The sequence below is a fragment of the Apteryx rowi genome, unplaced genomic scaffold, assembly GCF_003343035.1.
Source record: "Apteryx rowi isolate R43461 unplaced genomic scaffold, aptRow1 scaffold_610, whole genome shotgun sequence".
NCBI lineage: Eukaryota > Metazoa > Chordata > Aves > Apterygiformes > Apterygidae > Apteryx > Apteryx rowi.
The window spans coordinates 83749-95376 of record NW_020450884.1 but is presented as its reverse complement, the minus strand read 5'-3'; the positions used below and the strand labels follow the sequence as shown (position 1 = coordinate 95376).

General features: G+C 46.3%; 1 protein-coding gene across 6 annotated transcripts in view; it reads right to left on the bottom strand.

The window, feature by feature from the left end:
- Positions 1-133: 133 nt before the first annotated feature.
- The window catches only part of PIP5K1A (phosphatidylinositol-4-phosphate 5-kinase type 1 alpha), a 28977-nt gene continuing 17482 nt past the window's right edge, over positions 134-11628 (bottom strand). For 2 of the 6 annotated variants that reach the window (XM_026083672.1, XM_026083668.1), the window contains exons 7-16: positions 11304-11603; positions 10509-10714; positions 9768-9851; positions 8728-8776; positions 8254-8338; positions 7810-7947; positions 6790-6919; positions 5758-5838; positions 3426-3534; positions 134-2853 (exon numbers count right to left, since the gene is read on the bottom strand). In XM_026083672.1, the coding sequence (XP_025939457.1) occupies positions 2851-2853; positions 3426-3534; positions 5758-5838; positions 6790-6919; positions 7810-7947; positions 8254-8338; positions 8728-8776; positions 9768-9851; positions 10509-10714; positions 11304-11603 (1185 nt within the window). In that variant the 3' untranslated portion in view covers positions 134-2850. Of the gene's footprint in view, positions 2854-3425; positions 3535-3756; positions 3906-5757; positions 5839-6789; positions 6920-7809; positions 7948-8253; positions 8339-8727; positions 8777-9767; positions 9852-10508; positions 10715-11303; positions 11604-11628 lie in introns of those variants that run through there. The other 4 variants (XM_026083669.1, XR_003256333.1, XM_026083670.1 and 1 more) reach the window with 4 other exon arrangements.

Below are 11628 nucleotides of genomic sequence, written 5' to 3'. Positions count from 1 at the left end.
CTTCAGCCTTTGCCCCTCACCCACCGTACTCTGTTGACTACTGAGCTACACGGGAGGCAAAGCAGATGAGTCCCACTTCTCCCCCCCCCCCCGCCATCCATGGAAAAAACAAGCCTGGACACTTTTGTGGGTTTAGTAGCATACCGTATATTGCGTCTCTGTGCAAGACAGGCTGAGAAGAGACAGCTTTGTTTTTCAATATCCATTTTAACAGCAGATGATGGCAAAAAACGTTACACAGTTAAAATGACAATATTCACGACACGGCACAAGTTGTTCCACGTGGATGCGCTGGACAGGGCAGATCCCTCCCTGTTCAACCGAGAAAGCGGCAACAGATCCTGTCGTGTGGAATCAAAGTGGCGTCAACACGGAGCAGGAAAAAAAAAAAAAAAGAGGTCCGGCCTCCCTCAGCTCTCAATCCCTTTACCCAGCGTTTCTGTCCGGGGCGCTGGGGACTGCAGCGGAAGATCATTGCACCCAGGAGCCAGGTGCGACATTTCAGCTGCTCCCTGCTCTTACTCGACTTGCCAAGCCGTCGGCAAGAGAACTGAAGCCCCCGTGATGGAGAAAAGCCACTTGAGTTTTTAAAAACGTTAAAACTAGTTACCTGCCACTTTTAAATGAAAAAAAAAAAAAGCAGTTGTTCTGAAAAACCATTACAAAGCAGAGGTTGATAGTTCTGATATATAAATGCTACCCCCACCCCCCCATTTCCCTACTCACTGAATAACTATCCCCAGAATAAAACACTTAAATACAATTTCATAAATAGTAAATCATGAAAAAAATTGAGACTTTGTTTTCTTTCCTCCTGGTAAAAAAACAAAAAACAAAATATGAGTTAGGAGGGAAGATAAGAAACAGTGTCTAATATAGACAGTTACTTCAGCTATAAAGTGTAACCTGCTGGATAGAGTCAGAGGTAAAGGGGAGGGAGAAGGGAAGATCCACCAGAGACATTTCCAGTAGTCCCCAAGCTGATCTTCCTTCCAATCACAGGTCTTGTTGTGATGTTAATTGGCGTTTAAAGGTTTGAGAGCCCTTGAGAACCAGACAGCCGGTTACTGAACAGAGACTGTTCTTGCACTCCACCAAACCCCTCTGGATCTGGACACCCGGAATAAGGCCGTTCCACTTGGTCTTTCAAAAAAGTTTTTTTCTTAAAAAATATCAGCTTGTCACATCCACTTTAAAAGCTTGAAGTGGAAGGTGGGAAGAGACTTGGCTCTGAAACATCAACTAAAAAAATCCCCTTCTACACCACTACATTCTTTGTTTCCTTAGCAATCATTGCTAATTAGTATAGAAATCCCTTGCACTACTGCAAGGGCAAAAATTTCTAATTTTTTTTTTTTTAATATACAAAAAAGAGGATGGAGGATTCTAACCCACTGGGAACACGGGGAAGACTCACTTCATTTCTTAAAAAAGCATTTAGTGAAAATAAAGATCAGGCCAACATTTGCTCTGAGATCTCTAGGTAAGTGTCCGCAGCCAGTGTCTGCAAGGCATCACCCCAGCCTTGTGCGCACACAACGGAAACGGCAACAACAGGACAATGCCTCCTTTCAGTTGTTTGTTTTTTCTAAAATCGGACACAAACCCTCAGCATCCTCAGGTTCGAGGTGCACCATACTTTTGCAGAGGCAAAAATCTGTCACAATGCATGGAACAGGCAGCCAGTTATGTAGGAATCTCAATTTCAAGCCATTGAGAGCACTGGTGTCAAACACAGCTCCACAATACTGTCTAAGATATAAGTGGAGTTATCAAAAGGGAGCCAAGCTATAAAAACTGTGAGGTTTTTGCAAGTGGTGTCCACAAAAGGACATAACAGCAAAGTGGAGGGCAGGGGAAGGGAACCGAGCAGGCTATGTTTGGTCCACTTGCTTAAGAAATACTGAAGGCTTAAAAGAAGTGTGCCCCTTACACAGATCTCTCTCCAGGGAATGGGGAAGGGACAAAAGGTTAGTCTAAAAAACGGGACAAAGCAATCCAAGACCTCCCTGACATCTTAAAAGCTTTGCACATTCAAAGTCCTCTGAGGAAAACACCATGATGAAGCACCTAGCTCTCCATGTCGCTGTCTCAGGACAGTGCAAGGTTGAGAATCCTGCAACCGAGAATGGCTGGTGGAGGGAAAAAACAAAACAAAACAAACTTCATCTGTGGTCAATATAGCTTCCCACTCCCCCTTTCTGCCTCTCTCACATGGGATACTTTTTTGGTGGAACACCGAGAAGCCTATTTATTAAAAAAGAAAAAAAGTGACTATATTGCAGGACTAAAAAGAAGTTGATATGACTGAATTCAAAGGAACATTTAAATTAAAAATTTGTTTTAAAATACAAAATAAAACCACATTGCTCTGTCGCAACCTGCCCCAACAAGGCTTTAATGCCCGTTTACCCCCAGGACTCTGAAGAGTTGCCCATTCTGGCCAGGTTTGTGATGCTGGCATCGTAAGCAGCTAACTTCCTGAAAGTCAGATCAATCCCTTTTCCAGAGAACTTCAGCCCATGCAGAGCATTTCCTCCTCCTCTCAACAGCCTGCTTTGCTCCCACCAGGCTTCAGAGAAAGGAGGACACCACAGATACACAGTCACACCTTGAGGGCTCTGCTGTAAGGAGACTTCCAGGTGTCCGAGGCTCAGCTGTGCTGACTCGGTCTTTGTTAATACTATTCCACTAAGTGCAGACCAGCCTTCCAGCTTCTAGCTTTCTGTCCAGATAAGATTTCTAATAAAATAAAATAAGTCAGCAACAGGGGCTGAATGTTTGTCAGACTCCACAGACCACGCAGAGCACAGAACAATCTGCTTCCATCACAACTGTCTCGGTGTTGCTTCACTGTGAAGAGAAAAGAGGGGAAATGCTGGAGAGGAGCCTGCCCTCCTCTGAGGAAGGACAGCACAAGGTCTCCTTTGCCTTCCCCACCCTGGGAGAGGCAAAGTGAAGGGAGCTGTTGAGTTTAGTTGTGTTCAGGCTTTTGTACCCTTACCTGAACCATCCCCTTACATTAAAACAGGCAGGTCTGAGTATTTAATCATTCTCCACTGGAACACCAAGATGAGTCTGGTCAGATTCACCCAGTTTTATCTCTGCCATCAGACCCACTCTGCGACCTCAGGAAAGTGAACTGCCTCTGCTTTGCCTCTCTACTTATCTAATTTAAGGCTTCTGGAGGCAGCAGATCCCACTAAGAGCATGAACAGTGCCTAGCACAAGGCAGCCTGAGCCTACATGTACCAGAGGGGAACAAATAACATCTGCTTCCTGCTCTGGTTGAGTCACACACAATCAGCAATGCCAGTGCTCCTAGCACCTCTGGGGAGCAGCAGAACAAGAAGCCAAAGTAACCCCTGTAATTGTCTGTCCACCTACAGAGCTGCTCATTTCCTCCCTAAAAGGGAAGTACTCACAAAGCTTATCTCCGTTTCTTGCAGGTCTTCAAACTGTTCTCTCAGTTCTGAGGAGCACTCTGGTATGGAAGGCCCTGGGGAACCGCTGGGGAAACAGAAGGGAAGAGACCTGTAAAGCAGTTTTTAAAATGAGCCATCAATAAGTCACATTTCTTGGCTACCCTGCTTTACCCAGCAAACTGGAACATCCAAGCACTGCATAAAAGCTTTTGTTAGGCAGATTTATTACAGGGTCACAGGCAACATTATCCCTACTGGCCCAGGCATCTAAAACAATACGTAGAAAACCATTCCCCCAGTAAACATGACTTCAAACATTAGGAACAAGAACCTTTTGTCCAGCTAAGAAGCAACACCTCTTTACAGAAGTCTTCAAGCACATCAACATGAAAATGGTCCCAGCACTCAGCCCACCTGTGGCTAACACCCAGGATTTGTCACAGTCTGCTGGAAGTGGATTAATTGGTAGTACTCCATCTCCTGTTGCCAGCATGCAGAAGACATCAAGCTGTTAAGATCAGGTTACACAGAACCCCACACAGATGCCCTTGGATCAACAGCATCTGTTTAACCCAAATGGAGACACGAGTGACCTCACCAGGAGCACAAAACTCCATCTCTCTGCCTAGATTAAGCCTCACCTACTTGCCTGTTTACTCTCAGCTGCTCTGGCTACATCTTCTGTTGAGCTTTCTGACTAGTAACTCCCTGATTCTGACCTATGCAGAAATTAAAGGCAAGGATGCTCAGTGCTAGTTACAGTGCAAAAATTCCTTTCAAAGCTTGTGTAAGCAGCAGTATCCTAATGCAGGGCCAGGTGATCAGGTATAGGGCTTAAGAGAAAAAGAAATGCCCCTCTAAAACAGAGATCAATCTCGAACTCCTTGCCACAGGATGCCAGACAGCACATAGGGCTAGAAACTTACCTTCCCAGTGGCACATGGTGATGTCTAAGCATCTCAAACACCAGCACACTTCTGCCAGTGAGGTTAATGACAGAGCTGGGCTGCAAACCAGGGGAATCCCAACTGTTCTGCCCTTCCCATGATGAGAAAAGGCTATTATCAGAACCTTGCATATGGAGGGAAATCTTCCTCACTTGTTCAGCATCACACCCACCTCTCTAGCCTTGGGCTCTACTGCCAGCAAGAAGTAATCAGACCTCTGAGATTTGCTATGCTGGATCAGTCACTAAATTGGGCCAAGTAACTCCCTACCTGGGTGGCAGGACAGGGAGAACCAGCTCTGTCAGCGCTAAGCAACGGGTCTTGGCTGTCCACTTTGTGAGGGCACCCACACCTGCATGGTATTGCTTACACCACCATTAAGAGCACATCTTCAGCATGCAGCAAACAGGCACGTGGCAATGCTTCTGAGGACCTGGGGCTGTGCTGCAAAGCACAGGCTGAGGTTGTTGTAGCACAAAAAAGAAAAGGCTGAGCTCATGTTTCAAAGGCAGGCCTGGAGCAGGCCAGATCCTGTCCAGCCCCCACACCCACCCCTACAAGGGCAGAAGTTGAGAGCTGCTCTAGCTGGAGAGATTTCAAGTGACATCACTCTTCTTTGTACAGGGCTGCAGAGATTTAAGAGCTTTTCCTTCCCAAAGGGTGGTAAATACCCCACTAGCCAGGCTAATTCCATAGAGAGGAAGAAAATCCCTGTTTAAAGCCATTCAACAAGTTATGTTAGAAACCAGTAGTCTACAAACTGCTTTCATTCTTTGCTGGGTTTGCAGAACTCTACATATCCTCCAGGGCTGCAAAAGTGGATGGAAGCCTCTCACAACAGGCTTGCTTTTAGCAGCTCAGAGTTCAAGGGTCCTAAGGACCCCATGTGAAAAAGCACTGGCCTGTTCAGTGACCTCAATTTCAGTGCCACAGCCTGCTGGCACTTGTTTTTATGGGATGTCAGCAAAGAGCAACCACACACTCGTGTGCCTGCAGGCGTTGCCCTCCCCTCCAGAGGGGAACACAGCAGGCTTTGCATCTGGGGAACCACCCTCAGGAGTCAACTCAATGGAGCAGGCAGGTTTAGTCTTACATACCTGAGCAGAAAAGGATGCTCAGCACCATGTTGTATAAGGAGGACACCTCATCTTGAAAGGTTTTTTTCATTCAGCCATTTTACAGCAAGCAAACACGCTAAGGATTGCTGTGTCTCGGCACAGGGCCCAATGTGCTGAAGTGCTGCATTTTAGGAGCAAACTGACTGTACAAGAACTCTGTAACCACCCGCCAGCAACAAGCACGAGGCCAAGTCTCAGAATAAGTCTCACTGATTACACCCTCTAGACAGGAGAAGGTTTCAGGCAAAGTCTGGTTCCTCCCCTCACCTAGACAAGAAGATGCCGGGAGCTGTTCTAGGCAAATCCTTTGCTGAGCTGTCAGCTTTATGCACTTGTACGCCCACTGACCTACGTAGAGATTGAAGGAGAGAGACCTGCAGTTAAGTAAATAGAAAGAAAGCCTCAGGCATGCTGACGTACTGGAAAGGAGCAGCTCTGGTTTAGGATCCCTACCAAGAAGTTTCCAGGTTTTAGAGGGGGAGTAAGAGGTGTTAATTATAAGTTAATTATAATTGTATCTTGTCTTCCTGTAGCTCAGGCAGAGCAGACACCTTAATCAGTGCCATTCTGCAGGATCAGGAGTAAGGAAAATGGTTTCCAATCACTTCCAGGAAGAGAAGTTAACACCTCAGAAAGGGATTGTCCTCTGACCACAGCTCCTCCTCATACCTGCTAGTCTTTCCCCTCTGACAACAAATGAAACATTCAAAGGCAGCCATAAGCTCCCTCACAGCTCTCCATGCTCTTGTTTCTGAGATATTTTGAACTGCACCTGCACACATCCCCGCAGCCTCCTCTCCCAAGAAATTGTAGGAGCTCGACGCTTATCAAATCACTAAGATGCAAGAGAGCCCAATCCTCTGAGAGGAGCAGCAAGCAGGACACTTTCAGGATCATCCAACACCACATCAATGCTCTTCACATACATTTTCAGAGTGACACTTTCACTAACTCGTTTTAATTAACACAAATCCTTCAAGTCCAGAACAAAGCCATTAAATACAGTACAAGGAACCAAAAGCCACTGCAACCCCCACACAGCCCAAGCAGAAGATGCAAGATCACATCATCTGTAAAGGACTGCACACAGGAATGGTGACACGGTGCTCTCCCCTTGCACATGCTCGAACTGACAGGACTGAACATGCTCAACACAAAAGGACCACTCAAACAGATATTTCTGCAAGCATGCCAAAAACCCAAACATCCCATAAAGCAACACAGAGCCCTCCCACAGCTCATGAACCTAACCTGCAGGAGCCACCGGCCTACCATGTGCTGGAAGAGTGACAGTCTTACCTATTCACAGGTGAGTTGAGGCCTCCGCTGCCCAAGGAAGAGGTGGACAGGGTCGTTGCGACAGAGTCGCTGTTAGCTTCATCTACTGGCAGTGTCCTGGGAAGGAGATCTGGACGACCAAGGTGGGAACCTGGGTTAAAGCACAGACTGTTCCATCATCACTTGTGTGGCACAAGTTCCCACACTAGCCATGGGTCGAGATCTGCGCTGGATCCCATCCAAGATGTCTAAAATACCCAAGGACAGAAGAACCAGCCCTGCATTCAGTTCTCTGTTCTGAATCTAAGCCTCCACAGTACTATCTAGTTCAGCTTCTCCACTGACTCAAACCCCGAGGGCCTGTGCTGTTGGGAACAGACCATACACACAGGGACTGCCACACAGTCTCAGCCAGTTTCCCATGTGAGTGGGGGCCACTGGATGCTTGGAGGAAGCTGAAAGATCCCGTGAAGACGGATGAAGTAGTACCTGGTCTCATCCTGGTTGTGAGCAAAGACTGGCTTTTACTGAAACATGAGGTTCCTCACCCTGTCCTGCATTTGATGCAACAGGATACTTGGAAACAGCCAAGCCCCTCCTCCTCCTCCCTTTTTTTAATCTTGTCAGTTTCTTTGTCTCAGCAGCTTCCTGAGGCAATTAGTTCGACAAGATAATTATGCCGAATGGAAAACCATCTCTCTACAGTTTTCTTCTCCTCTTCACATCAGGGAAATCAGGTTAGAAGGATCCTCCCAAGAATGCACCAATGGGCTGTGAGGGGCACAAACGAAGGGCTCAGGGCTCACTGCCCCTCTGGACCTCCTCAGCGCCCTCAAAATGCACCATGGTGTATAACAGGTTTTGGCCCCCATCTGGTTTCACACACCCCCAGTCCCAGAAAACAGGCCCCCTAGCAAGTCTGCAAAACAACAGGGAGGCGTCTTGCCCAGTTCAGGAGGCAGCAAGCTTTGATGACACAAATACAAGCTTAAGAGCAGCTTCTCTTTTTTTTGTTTTTGTTTGTTAGGCCCAGGCACCAACCTTGCTCCACATCCACCTCTGTTGTTACTTGTGCTTTTGTCTCATATGAGATGTGTGACAGGGAAGGCACCCCTCCTTGACAGCTCCTCCGAGGAACTGTTGTGCCAGACCGGCTCTTCTTAGAAGGAGAAGGCTTTACTTAAAAGACAAAAACCAAGACAGCACTTTACTAACACATTCCTCTCAGTAAAAGACCCAATACAGCAACTTTTCAGTGACAGTCTGACATGAAGGCTGTCCTCTGAAGGAACATGCTAAATGATGAAACAGCTCCCGTAAGGTCACATCTGTGTGGCAAGAACAAACTGGGAGGAAGCAAGAGGTGACACAGCACAACAGACTTCCAAAAGCTCTTACATGTTGTCATTCATCTTCCCAAACCACAGCTGCCGAGAAGCAGAATTGACAGAGATTGTGGGGGTGCATCTGCACAGAGGTACTTACATGGTATTTTCTTGAACGCTGTGTTGCACATGAACCGTTGGAACCTTTCAGCATAGAAGCTGGGTCTGTGCACAGATACAGTGTCCTAAGAAAGTCCAACGGACAAACATTAATATGCAAATCTGAATTAACAGGTGTTCAAGGTTAATGTGAGCTTCTTCAGACTGTTAACATTGCTGTGTTGGAGTAGGAACAGTCAGGGGTTCTTGTATCTAGTGACTAGCAGCTGTGAGAAGCAGGTTAGATTCAGAAGTATGCACTGTATTCAGAGCAATCAAATACTTGTTGATGTAGATGAACAATACTATTAACACCCATGTTTTTGAGGGTACCTAGAGAGCATTCCTTTTATGTAAAGGGGCAACCACAGACATGCCTTTAAAATCCAGGATCCTATGCCCAGAAGGACCAAGACAGTTTAAAGAGACATTGGTATTACTGCTGAAAGTTAGAAGGTGTATTTTTGCTACTTACTCCGTCATGTACAAGGGCCTTCCAAGAGTGCTCCAACTTCTTGATAAATCTGACAAAGGAGAGGATTAAGAACAATTTTAACCCCAGGTCTCCATAATCTGCATTATATCATGCTCACTCAGTGCCAAGCCTGGCTTCTGACCACAGTGGCAGACACATCCCAAACTACTAATTATTTTGGCTTTAGATTCTCTTAACTACCCCATTTTTCTAAGACTGTTCCACAGACACCTGGACTGATCTCTGGGCATACCTGGACACTCTCATAAGGTGGGTGGTTTTGCTTTCCTGTCCCTGCCACACAGTCTCACACTTCCCTTATACCAGCTTTCCTCACTGCACCCTTCTGAGAGCTGACTCAGCTTATTAATTCAGTAGAAAACTGTCCTGTCTTTGCTGGCTGAGTGAACCGAGTGACTCTGAATGCAGGTCCAGAAAGCAACAGAGTCAGCATAAGGTGAGAGAGGACAGTTGGTGCAGAACAAGACCTTCCCCTTACGGCTGTTAGATCAGCCCCTCACATCTCATGAAACCACAGCTTTAGTGTTTCAGGGCAAGATACCCAAGGGGAGAGTTTCCCAGGCATAGTTAACATGGGCAGTTAATTTGCAGTGACTTTGATAGGGACTTTACATATGTAACCTTGCACATTTTGCATTTTAATAGAAATAGAAGTCTTGCAGCTATTTTTCGTTTCAGAGGGAGGAGTGGTTATAGCCATTTTAGGCCACCATCTATTTTTTCCTTGCCACTTCCTGCACACTCCTGGTGTACAATAACCACAGCACAGAAAAGAATTTCATGAGAATAAATTTATTCTGGGAACATGAAGTAAACACAGTAAACAAGACCCACAAAGTGATCCCAAAATGCCAATGCCAAACAAAAAAAATAAAGAAATGAAGGTGGTTAATAAAAAAAAAAGTTTGTGTCAAAACTATTTCTTGAAAGCCAATCTTGATACCCAAGCAAGGGCAAACAATGCTGTAAAGTGGACTTCACCCTTTGGTGATACACAGCTGTCATTAAAGGTTTCTTACCTGTAGGACTGCAACACATCAATGATGCCAATGTACAGAAGCAGTCTCTCCCCCTTCGCGTTGCGGGCTGGAATGCCTCCCATCCTAGAAAAGGACAGGGCAAAAAACATGAAACTATTTTCACACCCCACTACCTCTCTCATGCAGCCTGGCATGGGCTGAGTACTATGTAAACTATTTAACAAGTGTCAACATGCAGGAGGCACCTACTGTTGAGCTAAGAAACTGGAGAAGACAAGTCAAAGCAAAATGCTATTTTGGTAAGTTAGCTAAACCTCTAAGAACTGATCCCCTTTTCCCTCTGTATGCAGATTTTATTGAAGATGAGGATTGATTAATCCCAACTCGCCCATGAGAAGAGATGGAGAAGCAGTAAGTGCATCTACTACTGTCCATACTGAAGATGCAGCTGGACTTTACAGGTCATTAGTCCAGCAAGGCAATCACTGTGCCTCAGAAACAGATGGAAATAATTGTTTGAAGCTGCAAGTAACCATTGGGCAGAGACAACTCAAAAGCCACCTGGAAATCCAGAAAGCATTCTGTACATTAAGGAAGAGGAATTGAAGCCAAATGCTTTGCACGAGAAGATTGGACATCAATACTTCTCTGCCCAGTGTGACAGCAATCATATACAGCCCAGTCTGCATCTAAATTCAGTCTCCATTAGCCAAGCTTAGATTTTACACCCCTCACTCCTCGCAATACTTTAGTGGAGCAGCAACACCAACACAGACTTACTGGTCATCTGTTTCTATGGTGCCACCTCGTCGGGCCTCTCCTTGGATAGATTCCATGGCTGTAGAATAGAGGGCCTTCTGGGCAGCTGGTCGTCGTGTATCAGTCTGGGATGTCCCATCTGCCATCGCATGCTCTCTCTGTGCCTGATCAATGTTATGGATTGCCACAAGCAAACTGTAATCCATGATTTTAAAACTCTGCAGGACCTGGGAAGGAAGTCAACAAAGGCTCATTCAGTGTTGCAAAAGCCCAGGGAAACTGTCAGAGCAGACAGTTTCACAAGTGTAGTCAGCATTTTTGCTGAGAGCCCTGAGCGTACTGAGGGCATGGCTTTTAATCCATAGATTGTGCACACTCATCTCATCTATAGGTGCCAAAAAGGATTACAGGAAAGACATCGTTACTCTTCTTGTGCAGACAGAGACCCAAGCTAGAAGACACCGACTTCTGCACAGCTACTCAAAGGCAGTTCAGAACTTGAAACTGGACTTAGTCTAGCAATCCTGCCCCTCTCCCAGCATCTTGCCCTACTCCAGAGCACAATCTTGGCAGAGGGAGGGAAGACTGCTTCCTCTCCCTCTAGAGGCTGTGCTGAGCTTAATTCAGACTGGAAGCATGGAAGGAAACTGTGCTCCAGGTCCTGTTTCTTGTCCATGCCACCACAAAAGAGAAAGAGGTTCTCTAGTCAACACCCCAGGCAGAAGCTGCAAGGATAGTGGCTGCTGCCCACTTTTCTTGGGAAAGGCTCAGGAAAGGGAAAGAACTCTCCATACTGCCCCTCACCCTTCCACTTACCAAACAGTCTCTCTGTAATGTTTTGCACAAAGCATTATACATGTCAGAGTCTAAGAACAGGCCATCAGGGATGTCCTGCATAAAATCCAGGTCCTTGTAGGTTGGGAAGACCTTCTCCCGCTCCTTCTGGGACGCTCGGCGTTTGTAGGTGGAGCCCTTCAGGTCATATTTGAGGTGCATTTTCACAGAGCGTGGCAGTAGGTTGTTCATCACGACAATGCGGATGTTCTTGCCCCCGGCCTGGACACAGTACAAGCCGTAGAACTTTGGCAGCAGCGTCCTTGGGTTCTGGTTCAAGTTCTGAAATGCCAGAGATGCAAAAACA